The 22,652-nt window shown below is 41.3% G+C and overlaps 1 protein-coding gene across 1 annotated transcript; it reads left to right on the plus strand.

Moving 5' to 3' along the window:
• Positions 1–297: 297 nt before the first annotated feature.
• lrrc24 (leucine rich repeat containing 24) lies at positions 298–14,263 on the plus strand. The gene is made up of 5 exons (XM_030114208.1): positions 298–559; positions 10,201–10,386; positions 11,306–11,584; positions 11,846–12,014; positions 12,426–14,263. The coding sequence occupies exons 2-5, from the start codon at positions 10,234–10,236 to the stop codon at positions 13,655–13,657; spliced, it is 1,833 nt and encodes a 610-aa protein (XP_029970068.1). The 5' UTR covers positions 298–559; positions 10,201–10,233; the 3' UTR covers positions 13,658–14,263.
• The last annotated feature ends 8,389 nt before the right edge of the window (positions 14,264–22,652 follow it).

The raw sequence follows: 22,652 nt of genomic DNA on the forward strand, positions 1-22,652 counted from the left end.
ACTTCAACTGGACCACGAAATCCATGTTGCAAAAGTAAATTAATGAGGATAGAGAGAATAACAAAGAGAATAAAGGACCCCCCGCCCCCTTTTGCACTTCCCCCTTTCAGGCTCTCAGAGAGAGAGAGAGAGAAAGAGAGAGAGAGAGAGAGAGAGAGAGAAAGAGAGAGAGAGAGTCCATCCAAGCGGAGATAATTAGAGGAGTGGGTCACTATTGGGAGACAGCATCCAACGGCGGCAGAAAACAAGAAGCAAAACGAGTCAAAGCAGGAGAGAGAGAGAGAGAGAGGGAAAAAATAGAGGCGCGAGACAAGAGTTTGAATGTGCGGACATCAGCGCTGACGTCCGGCGTTGGCAGATGCGAGCAGTTTCCTCCGGCTCCAATTACAATGGACGAGACGAGCCTGTGTGGACCGTGAGCAGCAGCCACCCAGCCGGGAGCGAGCCGGGCAGGAGGCAGGAAACAATGCCCCGGTGCATCTCCATGCACTGATTTCAAGGAGGATTCGTCTTATTATATTTCCGTCTCCTCTGAAGTGCAGCCGGATTCAAGCAGTCGGTAGGTTGCAGTTGTGTTTTTTTTTAGCGGGGAGGTAGCGATGAGCGGTCTGCAGCCGGGATAGCCAGACTGGATGTTGCTGAAATGTTATCTGACATCCGTACAGCCATGTGTTTTTGGTGATGCGCACTGAAGTGGTAGGAAACTGGCCGCAGTGCACTTTCCTGGATTAGTGGAAGTGAAACAAAAGCCGTCACTTGTTTTTATGGCTGGATCAAGCTCACGCGTAAAGTTCGAGTGAAACGAAGAGCCAGCGTTCGTTTTTCCACACAGGGATGCCAAAGGATGATTTCATACTAAGCCTCATATTGAATGGTAGCACTTTATTTACGTTTTTTGTAAACTTAACCCCACACAGCATATAAGAGGGAATTGTGTTTGGACTATTCGGATGTAACTCACAGCCTTATCTATGTGATATAATAGAAGAGGACCAAACTAATATGTTTCATTATTAACACAATCATAATGCAAACCAATAAAACTCACTGACTTCAAATTGTCAGTTTTAGAAACACATCTACTATTATTGTTTCATGTTAAGAATTATGTAGGATATTTAATTGTCTGTTTGTATTGTAAATATTTTCTATGCATCCCCTAAACTCTCTTTGATGTGCTTAATGTTCCCTCCTCATGATAAACATGTTTCATAAAGTAAGATTTATTTGGAATAAATTGTACTTTATGAGGTGAATATGGCTTCAACATCAGGGCAGTTGCATATCGTGGCTGTCTGCTGTGCAGGTGTCCCTAATAAATGGGCCACTGAGTGCATTTGAATAAATAATGACTTACACAGCCTCAACAGCAGCACAAGCGACAGGCTGCGTGAGGCTGAATTGACTCCTGTCTAAAGTAGCTTCAGCAGAAAAACCTCCACCTGCACGTATGTGGAGCTGTTGCACAGATGGGTCGTTGTGTTGCATTGTGTGAGGCTTGGCAAACTTTTACCAAATCCTCTGACAACTGGGTCATCCATTGGACCAAATGTGGTAACGTGCTGTCAAATGCCCATGCTGTCTCCTCCGTAAACTCTTTTTGTTTTGCTTTTTTTCCACAAGGTTAGGTAACTTGGGAGGACAATAGCAGATCGCATCAGTGATTCAGGGCTTTACTTTGATCTGTTATGCAGAAACACTACATAACCAGGAAATCTGTCTTGATCTTGATGCTTTTTAGAGACAAGCTATCCCAATTTCACTGCAGACTCCCTGTAAAACCAGATCACATGGAAATGTTAAAGCGATACTGTTGTGATAAGAAAGATGAAGTGTAATAAGAGCACTGCTGAGCACAGCACACACCCTGTAGGAATCTGGCAGAAAGATTACACTGATACCATTGGAGTTGCCAGAAGCAATATGCTATGATTAGGGTTAGTGCTAGCTAACTATTAATATTATATGTTCCTAGGAAGACAACCATGTTTTCTCATTATGGATTTTCAGCATCACTGTTTCTCCGTAATGTCAGAGTTGCAATGCTTGCTCCTCTGTTTAATTGCTATTCCGAACACGAAGCGCTGTGGAGCCAAATGGCGGGCCCCCGGATAGGACATCGTTTGTTTAACTCCAAGGGTGGCGAATCTGCCTTGCATGGACGGATTCGTATGGACAAGTTGACTCCTTATGCCTGCAGAGATCTTTAATTTTTCATTGGCTACTGTCTGCCAGACAATGATGACTGAAATCTCTCTTGGCTGTAATTGTATAGCAACCCCCCCCAATTCTGGCCTGAGTTAAGAAGGATATGGGCAGATGGCAAAGATCAGCAAGAAAATGAAATGCATGAGGGGAGAAAATGGAGAAAAAAAATAATGATTTATCCCACCGTTCCATTATTTCTGGGCTATATGCAAGACCCCACAGATAACTGCAATGTAGGGTTGGTGACAGAGTGTAATTTGACATACATGTGACACGCATGACATGGAGTAAGCAGATACTTTCACCTCCATGGCAACAAAGAGACATAATTTATGGGGATTCAATGACTCCTTCAGCACACAGCACCCAATCTTACAGAAATGCAATATAGCGGGATGATAAGCGGATGTTATCGAGGCATCATTTTCATTTCATTTTATTTTTGGACACACACACACACACAGACAGACGCTCACAAACACACAAGCTCTCCCACATACACTTTTATTGCTGCTTGAGGAATACCTAAACCTCCAAGTGATCTGCCATAAAAAGGAGCATTATGTACAATTTAGAGTCAATCATCTGGAACTTCAAGGGAATACTCAGTAATGCGTCAGTTTAAAAGAAAATAGAATCAAATAAAACTCCATCCAGGAGAATACTTTTATTGAAACTGTGAGACATATTAAATTGGAAGAGACTGTTAAAGTTTAAATAGGAAATGACAATACAGCATTTCTTTACCTGTCTGATATAATTCATCCCTAAAAATGAAAAACAAACCTTCACCAATGAAAAGTGATTGGTGTGTGTATGTTTAACTCCACCTGTAGGTATGGGCAGGGAAGAAGACAAGTTCAAACCGGACTGACGAAAATGGAGCAAAAGAAATATAAAAATCAAAACCATTCATTTCGCTCTAGCTTAATCCATGGACTCATAAATTCTGCAGCCTGTCAGAAGAGACCACTGTGAATGAAATTGCTCTGATCGATTGCATCAACCAACCTTGACTATGAGAAGGGACAGTGTACAAGAGCGAGGGAGGCAAGGGAAAAGTGCCATTTAGAAAGGAGTGACACCAGAAACTGTGGGAAAAAAACCGGGAGAGTTAAGTGTCCGACAGGTGTTGTTGACGTTGATTCTTTTGAAAGGTAAAGGGCAGAAGATACTGACAGTAATGTTTTAAAAGGGAAGGCCATTTTTTAAACTGCTGCCAGAATGTCGACTAAATGCCTGAAAACAATGAGTGACTAAGACCTGAATGCACAAACACAGACGTGACTGATGCTCCGTTCACTGTTATTGCTTTTTTTAAGATTTGCATAATTATCATCATAAAGGAACTGTTTGACATTTCAGGAAATATGCTGATTTACATCCTCGCCAAATGATGCCACACTCGTAGCTCAAAGTCTTGTCAATCTTTTCATCTTATTGTGAATATAGCAGACTATCCATTTGGTGGTTTGATGGTGTAATTTATTGTTGGTACTCCAGAACTAATCATCTCAATGTTAGTTTATATGCAACATGAACACATTTCATTTGGAATATACTGTATGTCATTAGATTCATAGCAAAATGATCTCACTTTTATTTCGGTCAAGTCGTGATATCTGCCAGACACTAATGTTCTCACATTGCTCCGTCATTTCTGAAAACCTTGAAAATGGAAGTTAAGCAGTTATGCTATGAGGCTGACGGTGCTTTGAGTGTCTCATAAAGTAATTTGACAAGTCAGTAAAATTTGAAGTTGTGCTATTACGTTGACTCAAAACATCTCTGGGATGTATTCAAAGGCAGCATTAGCTGGCTGGGGCCTTGTACATGTTGAATCTTGATGTAGCAAGTGTTGAAAATGGATGGATGGGAACTTATGATGCATCATCCATAAAAATGCAATGCTGGCAATGCTTTCATTTTTGTATGCAATTAATGTTGCATAGTTCTACCCATATGAGTTATAGTAGAAAATCATCGTACCCTCATCCAGAACAAAGCTGATTTCTATGCAGTCCAACCAACGTGTTGTTTATTTACCTTTGCAATTTGTCTTGTTCCTTGTAAACCAATAAGTACACAACAGTGAGAGCATGGTTAAAAGTAAAGAACTAACGGTGGATGAGCAAGTAAGTTGCTCAAACTCAATAATAGGTCAATTTAAAAGAAAATATATTTAAAATCCAAAAGATCCTCAAGATGAATTCTACAGTTCAAAATAAACCTGTGATTTATAGTCAATGATATATTTTGATTATTGCACAGCTGAGGAGGAGACGGATGCTTAACAACTACGACTTGCTGTTGGCTACATTTTATCACTGCTGGCTAAACATCGAGATTATTGTTGTCGTCATTCTTCCCCTCTTTCGTTTTGGTAAACTTTCGCTTTCTGCTAATTTCTTTATATATATAAAAAACAAAAACAAAAAGGGCTATTTGGTGCAAATGATGGTATGCTGTTGTAGGACAGTGGAACTAAATAGTGTGCACCTGGAGAAATTCACTATGAAATTCAGTTAGTATAGCTGTTTAAGCTGGAAATGAAGTGAATTATGTGCTCTTTTTTCAATTCGGCGCTTCCCAATGTATTATATTTATATTTTGTATTGATGGCACATTATTCAAGTATTTTTTCCAAGCATCATACTGTGTATCATTAAAATAGTTAGTCCATGTATTCATGTTAAAAAAATTTTTTTTTTTTTCTGCCATGGTAAAGAATGTCAGGTACACTGTAGTTTGGGACTTTCATTGATATATTTAACTATCAAGTGTTTACTGTTGATGTTATTTTTGTTTTTCTTTGTCAGATTCTCCAAATCTGCTAAAGATCTGAAATCGTCCCTGTCACAGTGTTGTTTCATGTCTGCAGAAGTCACATCTCAACGGATGCCATTTTTCTGAAGCCTTCAACATGTTTTGACAAATCCGGCCTCAGAGCTCGTCTTTGATGCTTTGATGTTACTTTACTAGCAGTAAGGCAGCTCGCACTTGTCTTACCACTGGATCACTGATCTTTCACCACAGGTTTCTTAATTTTACTAAAGCTGATGTTTTACTTGACTGATGTATACTTGTATTTTCTACACTTTGAAAGATGGTCCCACAGGCCATAGTTTTTTTTAAAATCCCTCAATCGAGTCAAGTGAATCTCTGAACAGATTTAATTTTGAAATCGCAACAGAACAAGACAACTATGATGATAATCACATCATGAACAACTTACAACAGCAGCAAATGATCTGAACTGTCATGAAATAAATAACTAGAGAGCCGTAAAGGTGGATTAATCTCGAACTGTGTTCAGACATTTAGTAACCAAGACTTGTAAACTGCGTTCTTTTAAAACCAATGCCTTATGAAAAAGTGAAATCTTTTTTCACATTACATTATCCTCATCTGGATAAAGTAAAATAAAATCCTCTCCAAAGGCAATACAGTATTAGTGCGAAATGCTTTAGATGTTATGAAATCGTCATCTTTGCGCAGCTTGTGCAGTGTTGCTTCTGTTTCATCATGCAGATAAAGAACTGGATTTGAAAGAAAGGAAGCACACTGTTAGAGGGGGAGAAAGTCACAAGGCTAAAAGAGGTAGTAAATCTTCCTTAAAGCTCTGAGTAATCATGATGAACAGCAAAGGCATAAAAGTAAATCTTGTATGGAAAATGGAATATTGATTACGCAGCCACACAGTTGCCACTGTGTTTTAGTTCTCAATTATCAGCCGCAAATCAAATTGCCTCGCAGCAATTCCAGCACAGAAACTTGTTGAGCACAAGGAGACAATGTATGTATTTTCTTCTTAATCCATTATCTTTGAGGTAGTGTTACTGCTCTTTGCTCAGAGTTACAGCTTGTGAAGCATTATATTTATCCAAGAAAAACATCTTTTTTGAGTCGCCATGTCATTTAGGTCGATAACTTTTGAGCCAGCTTACATTGCCGTCGACAGTCTCTACCTCACAGACAGATGTGTCACAGCAGTTTATGAAGTCCCGACTCCTATAAAGTAAAGATTTATCGAGTTCATCTAAATATGGGAAAACTGAGTGAGGGTTTTAGACTAAATGCTCCACTGGGAGTAGTGGTGGAGTGCAGCTGCCGCAGCTCAGAGGGTGATTCTGCTGGAGGCGTGCTGACAGCGGGCTCGGCACAAACACACACACACACACACTCACACACAGCCCGGCAATAAGCAACGTGTACTCATTTACTGTGTTTCTGCTCAACGTAGACATTCACAAATGCCAGCCCCCCTCCCATGTGCCTTCACCGTGAAAATCGATGTCTGCAGAGCTGGACCGAACAGAGAAGTAGTGGAAAAATAAAGGAATCAATGCAGACTTATTAAATGAGCAGTTCTTTCTTTACTGCTCACACACACCAAAAAAAAAAAAAAAAAATATGTGTGAGTTTTTTGCATCTGACTTGGTTTGTGCCCATGAATGATGATGGCTGCTGCTGCTGGATGGAGGCAAAATGTGCAAGTGCATAAGCGTCTGTGTTTTTCTCGGTATGTGTGTGAATCTGCCAGTCAAGTGAGTGTGTCTGTGTGTGTGTGTGTGTGTATGTGTGTGTCTGAACATTGGTGGCTGGTGTACAAGTGCTACATTGTGTGCGTGCGCTGCATGTTTATGAGTGCATGTATGTGTGCATTTTATGCACTCAGGGTTGAGGCTATCTCTCAAAGTCAGCGTGTTACTCTTGGGTTAGTGCCACACCGCCTTGGCCTGAGTCTATTTGTGGACAAAAGGATGCTCTGAGACAAATGATTTAGCACCTGTCAGTCAGTGAAGGAGGACGAGAGATGGGAATAGAGGGAGGTCAGAGGCTTGGAAAGGGAAAATGATGGAGGCTTTCAGACAAAATGTGAAGGGAACAGGAGAGCAAAAAGAGAGACGGGAGAATCAATGAAAAAGTTGAAGGGAAAAAAAAAGAGTTTGGAAAAAAAGAGAATTTACAATTTAGCTCTGGGTCATCACATAGCTCGAGTGCCTGTGAGCAATTTCACCCGAGAAATGACAACTTCTATTTCTGCAGAGCTGTTTGCCTAACACCAGCTCGCAGGAAATGTGGCTGGCCTTCGGGCCCCACGAGCAGACCTTGACTCATCACCGGAGTTACCATAACAACGGATGAGGCCGACCTGCTCCAGTGGCAGCACAGGGATGTGAACTTTGCTTCTGCCTCCAGCACTCTGGCTGTCTGCTGCACCTCCGACACAACAACACCTACCCTCCTTGGAAAAAAAAAAAAAAAAAAAAAAAAACTAGGAGCAAATCATAACGGCTCTGTGCGGCGCGTTTCTCTGTGCCGTCAATGTTTGGACAGCCGGGCTGCGATTGTTCAGCGGCCGATGATTTGTTTTGGGGTGTGGAAACAGAGCGCTGTGTCAAGAATAAAAGAGACAATTGTAATTTCAGAAATGTCCAAATAAACACACTCCAGTCTGATCTGGAGTCCAGTGCAAAACGCTGTTTGCAGAGACATGTGTGGATGCATGTTGGGAGGATGAGGCTGACAGCGCATGCCGAACATACTGTGTGGCGCGGGGCTTATGAGCTCCCCTCTTGGCATTTGGTTGACTGACACCCGCCATGACAGGTCTTTCCAGCTGCTCTTCTCTGACTCTCAGATCTATGTACACAACATTAAGCTCTAATCATCCTATTTACACATTTCCACACAGTCAATAAAGATATACAGCTGACCTGGTTTTTTTTTTTTTTTTTTTTTTTGAAAGCCCAACAAAAGCAGCTGCCTCTATGAAAATGTCGACGGCGCCGAGAGCGGCTTAGCTAACGAGCATCTGATTGTGCAGATTACGCATGTTCCACAGAGGATTACTGCGACTGAAATGAACAAATTGACCTCTTACCACTGAAATCCCACATCACTATGACAAAAGATGAGAGTCGGGCGCAGTGAGAGCGAGCTGAATGTGAAACAGAGGAGCACACTGTAGGCTGCACTGTAAAACAAGTGTAAGCAGCATTTTTTTTTTGTCAAAGAATCCCTCCCGTTCTGTCTTTGTCTACATTCATTTACAGAACTGATAACTTCACAGGTTATCCCTGTGTGTGGATCTCAGCAGACTGTCCTCACGCCTCGTGCGCGGCGTTATTGTCGCCCAGACGACCGAACAGAGAGATGCATAAGCTATTTTTTCTCGATGTGGCAGGGTGTCATTTGCATTGATGTTGGTCTCATATTCTAACAACAAATATCAGATGGTGCGTCCTGTTCTGTGTATATTCTTAGCCGAGGCCAGGCGAGTGTCTTCCTCTCCCGTTCCCTCCTGACACTTTTCAAGCAATTCAAAGCTATTTGGAAGTCATCTCACAGTGAGAAGTAACAAAAGCTCAATGACAGACCAAGGCCTTTTACAGAATTGAATTTTTGTGCTTTCTTTTCCATACAATAGGAAGACATAATTTCCCTCCATGCTTGTTTGGAGAGCTCCAGAGAGCAAATGGCTTGCTTTTGTTAATAACTGTCTCTCTGTTTTTTTTTTTTGGTTTTTTCTTTTTTGCAGCGAGATGACAATTGAACAGCTTATGTAGGTCACATTGTATTAATCTAACTGGTTATCGTTGTAAATGTGTTCTAAATCAAATGTACAATATTAGAATCCAGCTCATTTCTTGCTTGCTTATTAATGCATTGTGGCTGTGCTGAGGATAACTTCTCAGCCACGGAACCACAGATCCCAGTGGTTTTCCACTTAGGTGTTAAATCACTGGTCAGGATCATAACACGACGAATGGGACATGCTCGACATCAGACAGACGGAGCAGTTCAAAGACTTGGCAAACTAAATATTTATCAGTCACAATTTATTTCAGGCACAAACCTCTTTCATCACTTCACTTTTTTTTCAGATTTCTGCACATTCTGATAATTAATAAATTAAAGGACTGTCAAATCTTTCAGAGCAAAATGCTAATGCTATCAATTATCTATCTAAGTGACGGCAGTGTTAATCCAACGAGAATCTTCCCGAGTTAGATAGGTTTAATGGGATACAGAGATGGGGCCGGGGCGCGCATAAATGTTTAATAACAATGTCAGACTTTAGATTGGATCAATCTCGCTTCTCTACTCAAAGAAGCTTCTGTAGGACAAAGCAGGCGCTGCGGCACGGAGCAGTAAATCTACCTGCTGTCACAGGAGCTGAATGACGGGCACAGTGTGACATTTCAGCATGCATTATGTCTCCAACCCTGCGGTATCTTCATGTGATCTGCCGCCGATGAGCCATTGTGAGCACGGCCGGGCTGCGTGGAATCGTACAGTGAGTCCGAGTCGGTTTTGATGTGAACAGCCAACCCGAACAATTTATTCCTTCTGGGGTGTATTGAACATAAAAAAAGTACATGAATGAATTGCTCCGTGATGGGTTTATATCAAAGGAAGATATTGCTGAAAGGTGCAGCCGGCAGCCAAAGCTGATGGTTTTGATCAGATGATTAGACCTGGTTAGCACTTGAAATTTGCTTTGAGGAAGTCAGTGTGGTTTCTGAGATTGCAGGGTTGAAGACAGAGCCACTTTTTCTTTGCTGCACATTTGCACGTGTGTTTGGAAGACAAAGAGAGAGACAGAAATAGGGAGAGTGTAAGTGTGTTTGCGCATGCATTAAACAGACAAGAGAGAGGTCCTTGAGGCAACCTGCACATCTTTTATCACATCTTTAATTAATTGAAGCCCATAATAGAAGCTGCTGCAATTCCACTGAATAGGCAGAGTTGAATGGAAAACAGCCGGGGATGAAGAGATATGCTTATGCTCTCTTGCTTTCCCGTCAATCCTCCCTTGCCATTTCACAATCATTGCTTATACAACACATCTGCACCTGCTGCCGGTAACTGCTTTGAGGGTGAAATTCAGCACTGATAAGAAAAAAATAAATAAATAAATAAAATCACGTTCCTCTTGAGTGATTGATGTTAACTTCTTTCTTCTCTTCTGCCTTCTCTCTGTAGGTTTTGTCTCTGAAGATCAACTGCTAAACCATCATGGGCCTGTTCATTCTCATGCTGATCGTCCCGGTCCTTATCCCTCAGCCGTCTCAAAGTTGCCCCTCCGGCTGTCGCTGCTACAGTCTCACGGTGGAGTGTGGATCACTGGGGATCAAAGAGATCCCACAAGGTGTCCCGTCTGTCACGGAGGTCAGTGGGTCAATCGGCAAAACTTTAGGGCAATAGACGCCACTGTGTATCAGCTGACCTCCAAACCACACCAGCAGTTTGCAGCTGGCTTCCTTTCTGATCCATTCTTATTACCCTGAAATGATTGTGGTTAATCAATTCGCCATGACCCTCTTTGATGTGAGCCTGAGGGAGGGGCTGCACTGTTGGCTGTGTAATTATTCATTCTTGCTCAGAAAGTGACTCGAACACCCTCTGATCATCTGTTGAGAAGATGTTTAACACTACACCGCCTTTTTCCTTTCGGGTTCAGGCCCCCCAACATCACTGCAGCCCATGAATATTAATGAAAAGCATGTCCCGCATAAATTGTTCCATTAACCTCAATCAGCCAGGTCCATCTCGTCGATCATACTTTACCTCATGGCCCAGTGTTTTCCCTTTGTGAAAACATCGCTGATGAATGCACATTACCAATCAAGCAGACAGCCACGCATCGCGGATCAAACATAGAGAGCACTTTTCATACAGCTCCAATCAATCAAACGTGTTGTGTTGGAATATGTTTACTGACAAGGTCTGTAATTTCCACAGTGTTTGGGAAGAGAAATGAGCAGCAAAACAGGAAATGCAACACGGGCTGCACCATCACGATCGCCATCAACCTGAACAGTAGTTTATACCACATTGTTTGGATTGCCTACATTAACATACATCTAAAGCCCTGCACAGCTTGGTGAGATAGCTTTCAAGGTAGCCCTGTTGGTAGAGTAATCTCTCCTTATGGTTAATACATTTTTCTCCCCGCTGAATCAAACAAGTCAACACCTACGTGCTTTCAAAAAACAAACACCAGCTCAAACATTACATCCTGTTCTCTGTTTACCGGATGCAATCAATTCACAGTCACTCCGCTAACTTAATTTCCTCCGTCTTCCAGACCATCTTTCTTCAAGACAACGCCATAGTGCAGATCCGTCTCCAGGACCTGACTCGCCTGGGAAACCTTCATTATTTGTACCTGCAGAATAACAGCATCTCAGCCCTGGAGCCTGGAGCCTTCCTCAGCCAGGGGCAGCTGCTGGAGCTCGCCCTGAACGGCAACCTCATCCACCTCGTCACCCCTGACATGTTTCGGGGCCTGGAGCATCTCCGGATCCTTTATCTCGCTGGCAATCAGATCACTCGGGTTCAGGACCACACCTTCAGGGGACTGCAGGTTGGTTTGTTTGAGCTGAGATGAAGTGATGTATGGATATATGAAGAAGGTCAATACATTTTTCTGATATTCTACTTCCAATAAATCAAATTTCTTACAATATGTCTGATTAATCCTTATCATACTGTGATATGATGAAGACTGACTGGTGGAAACAACCCACCCTCCTGATTTTGCAACTGACAGTTCAGTTTCTTTTTTAATGAGCTTTTTTTTGTTGTTGTTGTTGTTCTCATCTTTCTATATTTTACCTCATTGCAGCGTCTGCAGGAACTCCACCTGCAGGAAAACAGCATAGAGATGCTGGCGGAGCAGGCTCTGTCGGGCTTGTCATCCCTTGCCCTGTTGGATCTCAGCAGGAATCACCTACGCACCCTGGGAGCCTCGTCCCTCAAACCGCTTGTCAGCCTGCAGGTGCTCCGTGTCACAGGTCGGCACATTTTTTCAAACATATCATATCCTGCTGTAACATGATACAATAATATCAGACTGATGTGAATTCAGCTTTCCTGAAACAACGTTCAAGGTGCAACCAAAACAGACTTCTGTCAAGCAAAATTAGATACGCTTAAGCACATTTAAATTTCAAAGGATTTCACTGAATTAAAGAGCTTTGAAAAGTAAAAAAAGTCCTCAAAGACATCACTTAGAAAGCCTATTGAGGGAATACATAATGTGACCTCATGTAGAAAACAATTATTGTCTCTAGATACTCCAGTCAGGGTTGACTAGTCTCTCTGTTCATACAGTTCTAATTAAATAATTTGGAATCATCATCTACAACAAAAAAAAAAAAAAATAGATTTTCACAAATGAAGCCTTCTCGTCTGCTCTCATCCAGAGAACCCATGGCGCTGTGATTGTGCTCTCGGCTGGTTGAGGACCTGGATCAGTGAGGATGGACAGCGCCTGTTGAGTTCAGCGGAGCAGCGCCGTTTGATGTGCTCCGAGCCGCCTCGCCTCTCCCACCTCAGCCTGGTCGAAGTGGCTCCAAACAGCCTGGTCTGCATCCCCCCCGTGGTGCAGCTGGAGCCCAGCCACCTCACCGTGCGCCTCGGCGAGAGCCTGCGAGTGTCCTGCCAGGCGTCAGGATACCCCCAGCCTCAGGTCACCTGGAAGAAAGCCTCCCATGGTAAGGCCCAGCTGTCGCCTCGTGGCCTGGTTCAAGAGCTGGGACCCAACGGGGAGCTGTTCAGACCGGGAGCCGGCGGGGTGGTAACTGCTCTACCCAGCGGTGGAGGCATCAAAGTAGGGGGAGTCGGTGGAATACACGGACTCGTCCGCGGCACCGAGGAGGGCGGCGAGAGAGACAGCTTTGATCCGGACATGGGCAGCGGCATGCTGTTCCTCAGCAACGTGACTGTGGCACACGCTGGGCGCTACGAGTGTGAAGCTTGGAACCCCGGTGGCGTCGCTCGGGTTACTTTTCACCTGGCCGTCAACATGTCCTCTTCGTCATACTCCTCCCAGTTCTGGCCTCGTCTGAACACACACTCTTACGTTTCATCCAACTCCTTCTATCAGCCGGAGGTTCTGGATGTCAGCCAGGAGCCTCTGTATGAGCAGGACAGCATGGACTTCAATGCTTTGGGCCCCGCCACACAGACTGCAATCGCTATCGGTATCTCCTTACTAGCGCTCACGGCAGTTCTCCTCTTGATCATGATCTATACTCGTCACCAGCAGTACCAGAAAGAGGACAATGGATCCTACTGTACCAGCAAGGAAGAGAGTATCCTTTATGTGAACGACTACTCTGATGGACCGACAACCTTTGCGCAGCTGGAGGAGTACCGAGATGACCACGGTCACGAGATGTACGTACTCAACCGGGCCAAGCCGGTCGCGGGTTCCGCTTCATCCAGGTGCCCAATGATGAGCGGATTTGTCCAGCAGAAAGGAATGAAGGAGGCTCTCCTGGAACATGAAATGGTGCAGACACTGACGAGATCGGGGCTCGGCAGAAAACCAGCCGACGGAGGAGAGGGACCCCTAACGACGGACCCGGAAGAGCTTTTCCTCAGCCAGAGTCTCCTCTTTGGATCACAAGTTGCTTACGAGATCCACTGCTAAGGAGTTTTTATTGTGCTCTGGCATAAAACAATATGCTGAGAGATTTAATGAAAGACATTAAAGGAAACTACCTTGGCGCGGTGATTTGAAGCATCAGATTATGATCTGGAATTCAAAAGAAGGATGAGCGTCAATTAGTGGTTGCTGGGAGGAACCTGGACCACATCCAATGTCCCATAACTCCTTTTCTGATTGACTGGCTTTGGAATGAGTCAGAGGTGATAAACTGTGGTAATTAAAGAGAAAATAATACAATTAACCAGACGTCTCTGTCTCTAAAATGACCCTTTAAAGAATAATACAGGTGACTAACCTTATCAGATGTAGTTACTCAGACAATTAAGGCTAAAATCCTCATAAAAGATGCTGAGACTGCAGCACACACTGGCTAGAATAATTCACATTTTGTACTAATTCCCTCAACAAGGTTTATTTTTTTTTGTGTGTGTTTTGTCTGTGTTTTGTGTAAATATAATTAAGCTAAGTTTCACTGTGAAATACAGTCGTTTTGTGGACTCTGTCGCAGATCCCATTAGATATAGATCTGAAGAAATCCACATATTGGAACTGCATTATCATTACCCATATGTATGAGTGGGTGAGGATGGATGGATGGATGGATGGAAGGGTGAGTGGACGGTTCAAAGAGAGGATTGGTTGAAATGACAGTAAGTCTTCTTTTATGTTTGTACCATAGCGTTGTATTCATAGCATTGTATTGCACTGTATGATGTCAATGTGTCATGTTTTTTTCTGTTTGTTTATTGCAACAGTACAACAATGAATTAACATTTCTCATGGTCTAATTTGAGTCTTTGGAGGAAAAAAAAAAACTGTTGAATCGTCAACAACCATTCTGATGTGAAATTGTACATTTTGTTCTCAGTTTCTACACAATAAAACAGTGCTTTGAAAGAATTGTGTTTATTTCCGCACAAGGCCGCCTGACCAAATTAACACAGCTGTTTCTGTTTTCTGTGCCAGCCGTACTTTTGAAATGATTTTTCTATCAAACTTGGAGATGCAGCAGGTGAAAGTGGAAAAAAAAAACAAAAACAAACGTTTTTTATAGAGAGATCTTGGCTTTCAGATACACAGTAGAGGTCACTCTGCAAGAGGTCCACAGTTCATCAACACTTCATTCTTGCCCTTTGCTGCTGAGCACTGTACATAATTAGGTATGCTTTCAGAGCTACTTGTGGAGGGAGATTGACGATCGCTATTGGAAATGTGTTTTGAAAAGCCAAATGAGCTGTGCTTCAGACCGAGGCTGCCAGCCGTACTGATTTTCATTCAAAAACTTGTCAATATCATTTTAAAATCGCAGCTATTTCCTCCAATACAAGCTGTTTGCTAACCACTGTAAACATAGCACAATGATTTCATGGAACTCAATAACAAATACATCTGAAGAGCATTTATGTTTTCTCAGAATGCAGCCTGCCATAAGAGTCATGTTGGATAAAATACTGCACAGAGAGCAAAACTTTGATTTTGTAACATTCAGTTCGAATGTTCATACAAAGATCTGTGAAAATCCAAATCAGATTAGGAATTAAGAATGTTTAATTGAAAAGATAATTAACTTAGTAGCTCCTCATAAAGGGAAACTATGTCCTCGGGCTGTACATCGAAAGTACCTCTCTTCTCCCCTGAATGTCATGACCTGCAGAGAGTGTCATTTATTAAATATTTGCTAAATTAAGAGCTGAAATTGATCATGTGGTTTAACTGACTGTAATGAATTTTGCAGAGATTTACAGACATTTTGCTGTAACTGCTGAAAGCAGGGTTGTTGATGATGGCTGTCATGTGTGGAGCTTTTTCAAACTGACAACATAACGCTGCATGTGAAATGAGAATAAGAGGGCAGGATGTAAGCATTGCTCAAATAACCAGTGCTCTTCAACCACAGCGTTATGCAAACGGTGAATGTAGAAATTAAATTTAAACAGGGGAAAACAAAAAAAAAATGTATAAATCTTTTTTTCTGTTCACAGATAATCATCATGCAGCTTGCAGTAACATTAAGATAAAGAGCCACAAAGCTACTTGAGGAAATCAGATCACCAAGTTCAAGCAACAAGGTGGAAAAAAATGAAGACAGCTAAGTTGTTACTTTAAAAAATACACCCAGCTGCATATTTCAAGTCCATTATTTACTTGAAAGTTTTGTTTGAGACGCTGATCACAAGATTTTTCCGGGTTTCAGACTCCATCATGTGTACAGTCTGACCAGCAGCAGCCTCACCGCTGACATCCGAGCTAAAATAGAGGACAAAAGGAGAACATTTCTCTGACACAGGATGAAAAAAAAAAAGTCCTTCCCAAAACCAGACTTGACTGTCTGACCAAAACCAAAAGCTATCACAGCACCTCCTTATCACAGTTGAGGATATATTATGCAGTCTATCTCACACAATGAACTGTGAAATCCTCCTATTCCAGCCATCCCAAGTAGCAAATGGATTTTCTTTGTGCCTACTGTAACACAATTGTCGGGCTGTGTCATTACATGTCCAACAAAGCCCATCTTTCAATGGCTGTCACGGGCACAATGGATATGGTACACGTAAGTAAGCAGACTAATGTTGCTGTCACCGGCTGAGTCTTATTTTTCTCTGTCTGGTTCGCAGCGGGCGTATAGAGATACAAAACTATACATAATCCTGCTGTAAATCCAAAGATGTCAGCGGCTGCCTGTCACTTCCTGGAGGTGTTTTTGTTATATTGTCACTGAATACGTGCTGATTGCACAAAGCTGTTGTTACATTTTTGAAATAGTGTGCACCTTCTCTAATCACACCGAATTATTTTCAAAGATCCCCAGCAGTATACCTGCAGGGTGTGCTGTTGATTAGAGACCCCCATAATTGATTTAACAGCCAGAAAATTATGCAGAAATAACACTAATGATAGCAGTAATATGGAAATCAAGGTTTTAATGCACCGCGGCTGCTAAAAGCCCCGGCTAAGTAGCAGAGCGCTTGTTTTAGCTCTTTTAAAAATGCGCTAGCACGTCGTAATGTAACACAGGTCAGAGAATATAGGATGTGTAAATGGATCACTCACTCATTTCACATGCAGAGGGAAGTTTACGGCATTCATTTTTAACATTCTGGAAAGTGCACTGTAGCACTGTTAAAACCTCAATATGTTTTATACAAGTGTCTGGGAGATTGCAGTTTTGGTTTTGAGTATTAAAACCATTCAAGGCCAGTCAAGGACAGCTGTCAACATTAAAGTTTCAGCTCTTATTATTATTAAAAAAAAAAAAAAAAAAAAAAAAAAAAAAGAGGAAGCCAGGGGAAATTAACAAATTCGGCAATACATTACCATCACAATGCATACTGCGAAGAGTGATGCAAAAAGGTCTCCATTCACATTTCGGCCTGTCTTTTCTTACCAAAGGTTGCTCGTGATCCCATCAATCAACATGTGGAGGGAGGATGCAGCAGAGGGATCATGTTTCTCATACTGATGCCTTTCTTTTTCTATTTTCTTTTTTTTTTTCTCCCCCACACATGTGGACGTCTTTCAAGTATCTGTTCTCATCTCTTTTCAAACTTGCTTTAACACAAGGGAATGAATTTTTGTATAAGGTCAAATATGGGATATCTGCAGCTGAATAATTGATGTGTTTTTGCCTGCCCTCTACAAGGGCTTTTCCCAGAAGGAAGGTTTGGACCAAATTCTTTCTAATGTTTAGAGTCACTCCGGCTTTCTGCACAGATGCACCCTTGCATTTTTTGGGTTTTGAAGTGTTGCAGCACTGATGTTAAAATTATTCCTGACGCTGTGCTCTTAGTCAGATCTATTCACACTTAACTGGTGTATTACTGTAAAATATATGTTAGAGCGGGAATTTGAAGATTGTTTGCACCTGCTGAGAAAGGAAAAGAAAAGAGCAATCAGTGCCCTGCGTGCTGAATAAATCTTGCAAGGCTGTGTTTTTCAAAAGCACCGCTTGATTACAGCTGCCATTAGAAAATACAATTTTTCCCCTCAGTGTCGCGTTTTATGCACGGCCAGTTTTATTTCAGACATGAACGGGGAGAAGTTGATTATATAGCTAGAATCGTATGATTAAAAGTTTGAGAAATCCAGGTCAATATTTCAAACGATTACCAGGTCTGTCAAAAGAACAATAGAGACACAAATATAAGAAACACCTCTTTGTTTTTCCTTCTCCCACTGAAAGGGCCGACTGAGTCCCGTGGAAATAAAAACAGTCCATGAATCACGCTGAACCTTGAGTCTCCTGCTGACATCTTCAGAGCAATTTCCTCTACTTCGCTTATGCCTCCCCTTCTAATGGATCTGAGTGCAAAAACATCACAGTAATTGGTCACCAGTGGAAAAAAAAAAAATACTTGTTTGGAAGAGAGTGCAGAAACAGCTATTTAATCCGTTGCGATGCACATGAAGTCAGAGCAGTGCCACTTCGGTCTGCCTGTGGTCCCCAGAGACTGCATCCAAAATGGAATCAGTACATTTTTCCTCTCGACCATTCTGTTAGTGGACATGTCGTTGATAGATTGGTCATTTCCACTGTATGTTTTTAATTGATAAGCTGACAAATAGAGGCTTTTGGGATTAACAGTCAACATCACTCTTGTATCTTTGATCCTCCATGCAGGGTGTTACATTAACTGGTGAAGGGATTCCTGTGATTTTCACTGTGATGGAGTGATGATCAGTCCAAGGTGTTCTTTCTCATCTTCAGCAGTAATAAACTATCAGTTAGCAGCAATCCTAAAAGAAAGTGATGAAGCTAAACAGACGGGTGGATTGATGGACGATGCTTTATGCCACTAGGAATTCACCTGCTTTCTGAAAATGTTTTAGCGGTGGTCTTTTAAAGACTCTTATTTTCAACATAGAAAAAAAAAATCATAACTGAAAACCATTTTGTTTCACTTCTGAAACAAGCAAATTGCCCTGAGGTGATTCTGTCATCCAACAGTTGTTTTGAAGAAAGCCAATATATCACCAAAGTAGATCTTTCTATTTATGTACTCCAAAGCTCTCTCGTTGAAGAGCTGTTTGGACTAAACTGGACAGCAGCCAGACTAAAAACATGAAGATTTACTGTTCATCATAAAGGCTTCAGATTTCTCTATCTTGTGAACCCGCAGCAATAATGACATTTATTTATATTTATTTCTATTCATCCAACAAGCTTCTAAAAGTTTATCCAGCTGAAAATGACGGGACTCTGGAGTCGATGCTGGTCTATTACAGGGCAAACACAGAGGGGCAGACAGTCACACTCACACTCACATCTACTTGCAAGTACCTTGAGAAAAAACCGCAAAGGAAGAATGTGCAAATGAAGTACTACATCGACACCTGCCGCTCTGATCAAAGTACCAAATTAACAAAAGCAAAGGTTTGTTTGTTTATTTTGTTTCGAGCTGAATTTCATTCACAGTGCTCAGCAGTAAACAAAAATTACATTACAATAAACAAAAATCATTACAATCAATACAACACAATACAATAACAGAAACACATTTATATTAGCTCGAAAAGGAGTGGGATGAAGTAACACTTATTATCTCCCACCCCTTTTTACTTAAACTCTTTAACTCAAGATATTGCAACCTTCATTATTACACAATTGTGTTCACAGTACAGTTAATAACACTTCCTTTTTTATAAACAAAAATCATTCCCCTTAATATATTTTTCAAAAGTAATTTCTTTAAGTTTCTTTTTAAATAACTTCATATTTGGACATTCCTTGAGCTGCCTACCCAGGTTGTTCCACAATTTTACTCCTTGAACTGAAGGACAAAGTCTTTTCCATTTATTATTCGCCCATCTAACTTTAAAATTCTGTGTATGATGTAAATTGTACCCTACTCCTACTCTTTTAGAAGATAAAAGTTGGATGTTTTTTGGAAGATTGTCCTTACTTGCCCTAAATACAATTTGTACAGTCAAAGGTCCGACAACATCTGTCTTTAGCATTGTGCAGTCAGCTGCAAATCACGATTTGAATTAAAGTGCTTGATTTATCCAAATTTAACACTTGTGTGAAACTGTGCCTTCATTGTGTTAAACAGAAGTGAAAAAAAGTCTGCAATTATTTACAGAAGTCCATGTGTTTAGTTTCAGGAGAACAGTTTGTCTTGTTCATGCATTAAAATCTGAATTGTCATCATCAGATAAAACGTTAAAGCATAGAGATTAATGCGAGAACCTTTCTGAAGCTGAACCGGAACAGAAGGTTATCCAAAATATCTGATATTGTGATTGTTGTCGGGAGACGTGTCATTACAGCCAGAGCTGAACTGGGCTTACGGCCTGGCCCTCCACAGCACCTCCGGTTTTCCATGTGGTCCTTGTGGAAGATTAATTGCCAACCTCTGTTCTGGAGGTCTATTCATTTATCCAGCCGAATGACACGGCATCGCTGTGAGTCAACCAAACAGACGAGAGAAACGTCCAGCAGAACCAGCAGCGGTGGGTGTTTCAGTGGAGACGTGAAGCTGTCGGGAGTAGTTTTTAACCATAACTACTGAATAAATGAATATAATCTGCCTGCTCGCAGTGGTGGTAAATACTGTGTAAAGTTCACCAAGGAAATATATAATATGATGCAGGTTTTTTATTTATTGCAGGAAAAGCAAAGGCGAACACAAAGCTCCATTAATCGAATGAGTAATATGGCTTGTGCACGATATTCACATATATCTCAATTGTGTTTTTTTTTTTACTGTAATCTACTTTTTTGTGTTACTTTTTAAATCAAATAGAATTTCTCTCCTACAACAAATGGAAATGTCTCATTTGCCTCAACAGATTGATTCAATCTAAGACTAATTTATTTTAACCTAACAAGGGTCAGTTGTTAGAAATTTAATAAATAATGGGTATTTTAATAACCTAATTTGTATTGATGACTATTCTTAGGCCTTGTGGGCAACTCAAGAGTTACCTGTGGGCATCAAGACTCATTTGGTAATGATTTCATTGAACTAAATGTTGTTGTCGGTTATTCCCAACATTACAAATGATAATCTTTAATAACCTAGAAGCTGGACTCTGAAAAAAGGCCTGTTTGTAACTAAAGATAAAAGCAACAGATTTTGTGAAACTCCACTGACTCATATCATGGATAACAAACTTTAAACACTCTATTAACAATGTTTGTTTGTTTTTTGTTTTTTTTGCAAAGGGCTTCATTAAAAGTTAAATGTAAATCATACAGGATGCAGTAGCCTGGGATTGTTCTAAACCCTTTACCATCATGTCTGTGCATAATGCACAGTCACCAAGCACTCAAACATCATCATCATCATCCTAATCCCACCGTGCCAGATGTTCGTGACACATTATGTTCTGTACACACTGCAGTCTTCCCAATCCTGTGATGGGAAACATTATTGTGAAATGGCTCAGCATTTACCAGAGCTATCTTTTCAGAGAAGTGAAGCATCTCTCCACAGCTTGACTCGTGACAGCCTCCCTGTTGGAGTCTTTCCCATGACGGCGCTGTCGGCCACTCAGACAAAAGCTCTCTAAATGAGATCTAATTGCCTGGCAGGTGAGTGTGCATCGGGATCAATGTTTTTTTGACCATGAAGCCAGAAATAGAGGTGTTTTGTTTGTTTGTTGAATCATTTTTTTGTTGAATTTGCAACTGTTATTCATTTACAACTGAACGACACATAACATTGTAGACTGAGGATCTTAAAAAGCATTGGAAGAAGGAAGGAACTATCCTAATTTCTTACATTATTTTCAGCTGTTAAAGTTGGAAATGTGAGAAACCTGTGGTTTGTGGACCTGACACTGATATGAGCGATGCTCTTCTACAGTCACTGAGTGTCCTTCCTGCCTCACCGTCACAGTGGCTGCTTCATTCCCATCATGCCCCAGTCAGCAAATGTCAAATAGTGAAATGTGAATAGCCTGGCAGGATTACAGACCTTGGCAGACCTGCTTATACCTACAAAGTGTCGTGCCGCCATCCGCTGGGAAGAGATCTTAACCCTCCTTTGCTTCTCAGTTTAATTGTTGAGTTACAACGTAAACGGGCCATAAACTGAAACATGATCCATATGTTCTGAAGGATTAACGACACAGTAAATTGATTTGTTTTGTCACCGAAAACTGGCTGCTTTTAATCATCCACCAAGTACGGCGCTTTTATTAGAGCGGCAGATTTCAAGAGGTTAGTTTCAGAGGATGCAGCCGCATTTAAATTGAGATGATCACATTTTTAATATAAATTAATTTGAAAAAATGCCATAACATAGAGAGGTCATTTTCAAATTATGCAGAGCGCCATTTAATCTGTCGATGGATCCATTAGCATTAGAAAAGCTAATTTGACTTTTCACAGGGCACTGCAGCAAACAATTACTCTCGAAAACATTAAGGCTCCTCTCAAAGTTTATCTCCTTGTACACAAGTGCTGGGAATATTATTATTGTGCACTTCTTCAAAAGGTATTGAGGAAACATTTTCTGTGAGCAGAGGAAACTATGTGAATAAAAATACATATATGAACTGACATAAATAACCTTCTCCCATAACAGTAATCGGTTAGCGTAAAAAAAAAAAAAATGGCTTCAGAGTGAAGCTTTACAGCTGGATTTTTATCTCAACTATGTGATGGGCCTCCGTAATGCAGAAAGTTCTGTCTCAGAAAACAAGAGCTGCTGCTCAGCCGGAGCAACACTCTGGATCAGTCAGTAATGACTCTGTTTACTCTGAAACACGAAGCCCACCGGCAGCATAAATCTCCAAACGACCAAAAGCACCTTAATGCCCCTTAATGCACACAAAGTGGGTCAAAATTGAGTTGTTGCACCAATAAATGATGTAGTGAAAACAGTACTATACAAGCATGAAATAGATATTGATCTTCTATTTTCTCCATAGCAGGAGCTGCAGGTGTGAGGTTTATTATATAACCAGAGGTAATTATTACTCCATGCATCGCTGAGGTGTAGTTTTACTTAGTAAAAATGTAATTAAG

This window comes from Salarias fasciatus, chromosome 18 (assembly GCF_902148845.1).
Source record: "Salarias fasciatus chromosome 18, fSalaFa1.1, whole genome shotgun sequence".
In the NCBI taxonomy this organism is placed as follows: domain Eukaryota; kingdom Metazoa; phylum Chordata; class Actinopteri; order Blenniiformes; family Blenniidae; genus Salarias; species Salarias fasciatus.

Excerpts from the sequence above, each read along its gene's own strand:
- lrrc24 (XM_030114208.1), top strand. The coding sequence starts at position 10,234 with ATGGGCCTGTTCATTCTCATGCTGATCGTCCCGGTCCTTATCCCTCAG. Across the intron at positions 10,387-11,305 it reads GTGTCCCGTCTGTCACGGAG|ACCATCTTTCTTCAAGACAA; the intron begins GTCAGTGGGTCA and ends TCCGTCTTCCAG. Across the intron at positions 11,585-11,845 it reads ACACCTTCAGGGGACTGCAG|CGTCTGCAGGAACTCCACCT; the intron begins GTTGGTTTGTTT and ends ACCTCATTGCAG.